This window comes from Gekko japonicus, unplaced genomic scaffold, assembly GCF_001447785.1.
Source record: "Gekko japonicus isolate JY-2015 unplaced genomic scaffold, Gekko_japonicus_V1.1 scaffold6636, whole genome shotgun sequence".
NCBI classification, from domain to species: domain Eukaryota; kingdom Metazoa; phylum Chordata; class Lepidosauria; order Squamata; family Gekkonidae; genus Gekko; species Gekko japonicus.
The window spans coordinates 1-2,761 of record NW_015166650.1 but is presented as its reverse complement, the minus strand read 5'-3'; the positions used below and the strand labels follow the sequence as shown (position 1 = coordinate 2,761).

The 2,761-nt window shown below is 48.4% G+C and overlaps 1 protein-coding gene across 1 annotated transcript in view; it reads right to left on the bottom strand.

The window, feature by feature from the left end:
• Positions 1 to 2,242, bottom strand: part of ATP5A1 (ATP synthase, H+ transporting, mitochondrial F1 complex, alpha subunit 1, cardiac muscle) — a gene marked incomplete at its 5' end in the record, with an annotated part of 20,815 nt that extends 18,573 nt beyond the window's left edge. Inside the window, 2 exon segments of the mRNA XM_015412412.1 lie at positions 1,508 to 1,677; positions 2,164 to 2,242. Coding sequence (XP_015267898.1) covers positions 1,508 to 1,677; positions 2,164 to 2,242 — 249 coding nt within the window.
• Positions 2,243 to 2,761: the final 519 nt, after the last annotated feature.

The window sequence follows — 2,761 nt, the reverse complement described above, 5'->3', positions numbered from 1 at the left end:
TCCGCATTATGAAGGGTGTAATGCAGGCACATGTGTAAGGTTTTTTGTATATTACGGGGTGGGGGTGGGGGTGCAATGCACAGATAGAAGAAGAAGAAGAAGAGATTGGATTTATACCCTGCCCTTCACTACCCAAAGGTGTCTCAGAGCGGCTTACAAACTCCTTTCCCTTCCCCTCCCCACAACAGACACCCTGTGAGGTAGGTGGGGCTGAAAGAGCTCTTGACAGAAACTGCTCTTTTTTAAGGACAGCTGTTTTCAGAACCATGGCTTGCCCAAGGTCATCCAGCCAGGTGCAAGTGGAGGACTGGGGAATCAAACCCGGTTCTCCCAGATTAGAGTCTGCGCACTTAACCACTACACTAAACTGGTTCTATATAAAAATCTCTTATAAAAATCACAGTAAGTGGGATTGCCAGCATGCTTGGATAGTAAACTAGACTTGGATATTAAGCTAGGAAAACACTGAACCCTCCGATAATGCATTATTTAATATGCTATAACATATTCAGAGTTGCCAAGCTTATTTACGGGCAATTTTTTAAAGAAATCTTGAAAATATTACATATGCCTACGGCAAGATTTTTCAGCACTCCCCAAAGGGCGGGGGGCTGTGGCTCACTAGCAGAGCCTCTGCTTGGCAGGCAGAAGGTCCCAGGTTCAATCCCTGGCATCTCTAGTTAAAAGGAGCAGACTGGAGGTGATGTGAAAGACCCTAGCCTGAGACCCTGGAGAGCCGCTGCCAGTCTGAGTAGACAATACTGACTTTGATGGACCGAGGGTCTGATTCAGTAGAAGGCAGCTTCAATGTGCTTCACAGTTCTCCCATTAAAAAAAATGTTTAGTTCAAAAAAGGGGGGGGGGAAGCACACGATTGCTCTCTTGAAGTATCTGAAAGGCTGCCGCTTACAGGAGGGCAGGGAGGTGTTAGTTGGCAGCAGAAGACAGGACTTGCAATAATGGGCTTAAATTACAGGCGGAAAGGTCCTGGCTGGATATTAGGATTATTATTTTTTTTTTTAACTGTAAGAGTAGTTCAGAAGTGGAATCGGCTGCCTAGGGAGGTGTTCGTCTTGGCAGCAGAAGGCAGGACTCGCAATAATGGGCTTAAATTACAGGCAGAAAGGTCCTGGCTGGATATTAGGGTTCTTTTTTTTAAATTTTAAACTGTAAGAGTAGTTCAGCGGTGGAATCGGCTGCCTAGGGAAGTGGTGAGCTCCCCCTGGCAGTTTTCGAGCAACGGCTGGACAAACACTTGCCAGGGATGTTTAGGCTGATCCTGCATTGGCCAAGAGGGCTGGACAAGATGGTTTGTATGGCCCCTTCCACCAAGCTGAGTCCCTCCCCACCACTGACCTTAAACCCAATCTTCCGTGATTTTCACGCCAAGCCTTTCACCCCCTTTGCATTTAGGACATCCGCAATCTAACAGGCAAGGAAAAATCTTGAACCTAAGAACAGCTACTGTATTTACTACAAAAATGGCTGCAAAGAGGAGAGAACTTGCCTTCAGCCCAGAAGAAAACTCAACCATTTCTTCCGCCTGAACATTCCGCAGGCCGTACACGCGGGCGATACCGTCACCAATGGAGAGAACGCGCCCCGTTTCTTCCAGCTCGGCAGAGGTATCAGCACCAAGAATGCGTTCCTCAAGGATAGATGATACTTCAGCAGTGCCTGGCAAAATTTATGGGAGGATAATGAAGTTTAGTCATTTCTTACATCATGGATCGCGGCTCTGGAGGAGCCTTATTAAGATGCGCACACAACTGTGGGAGAGCCACGAGTAATTCACACCCTACTGACTCTTCCAATTCCACAAGGTCTTTGGAGGGGCAGCGTGTACATTTTCTAAACAAGCAGAAGGCGGGGGGGGGGGGGGTGGGGAAGAAGAAGATGGCGGTGGCTTCCCAGGGAGTAAGGCAGGAGTCCCCAACCTTCCTGAACTTGCCGGCACCTCTGGAGTTCTGACAAAGCATGACGGGCGCAGACACAAAATGGATGCCACTATATAGCTGCTGCAAGAAGCAGAGCCAGTGATAAAGGGCAAAAGGTCAAACTCAAGCATCCCGACGGTGGGAACTAGTAGGGCAAGGATCTGTGGCCATCACCAGCTCAAACTCCTTTACCAGCAAAGCCACGCTGGCATTCATTTGGACTCACCAGTTTTCTGCAGGCCCGCTTTGGAGGCATGGAGGTTCCTTGTCGCAACGAACGATGCGCCCAAAGCATTTCGGGACACCTAGTGCAAAGAAGGACATTTAAGTGTACTGTTTGGGACCACTGCCAGCTACAAAATCATGTTCTTCTAAGAAGAAGAAGAGAAGAAGAGATTGGATGTATACCCCGCCCTTCACTACCCACAGGTGTCTCAGAGCGGCTGACAAACTCCTTTCCCTTCCCCTCCCCACAACAGACACCCTGTGAGGCGGGTGGGGCTGAGAGAGCTCTGGACAGAAACTGCTCTTTTTCAAGGACAGCTCTTATCAGATTGCCCAGGTCCATCCAGCCAGGTGCAAGTGGAGGAGTGGGGAATCAAACCCGGTTCTCCCAGATTAGAGTCTGTGAACTTAACCACTACACCAAACTTGTTCTAACATGGTTTTCCATTAAGAAAGGTACTGTCGATGTCATTTAACAGTGGCAGACTTCACCAACGGCTTTCCCTTATTTCAACAAAGCACTGTCTCCCGCCCAAACGCTACCATCTCCCCACTGGATTATTTAATAGCGGTGTCAGCATTTGACGTTTTTACTTTTC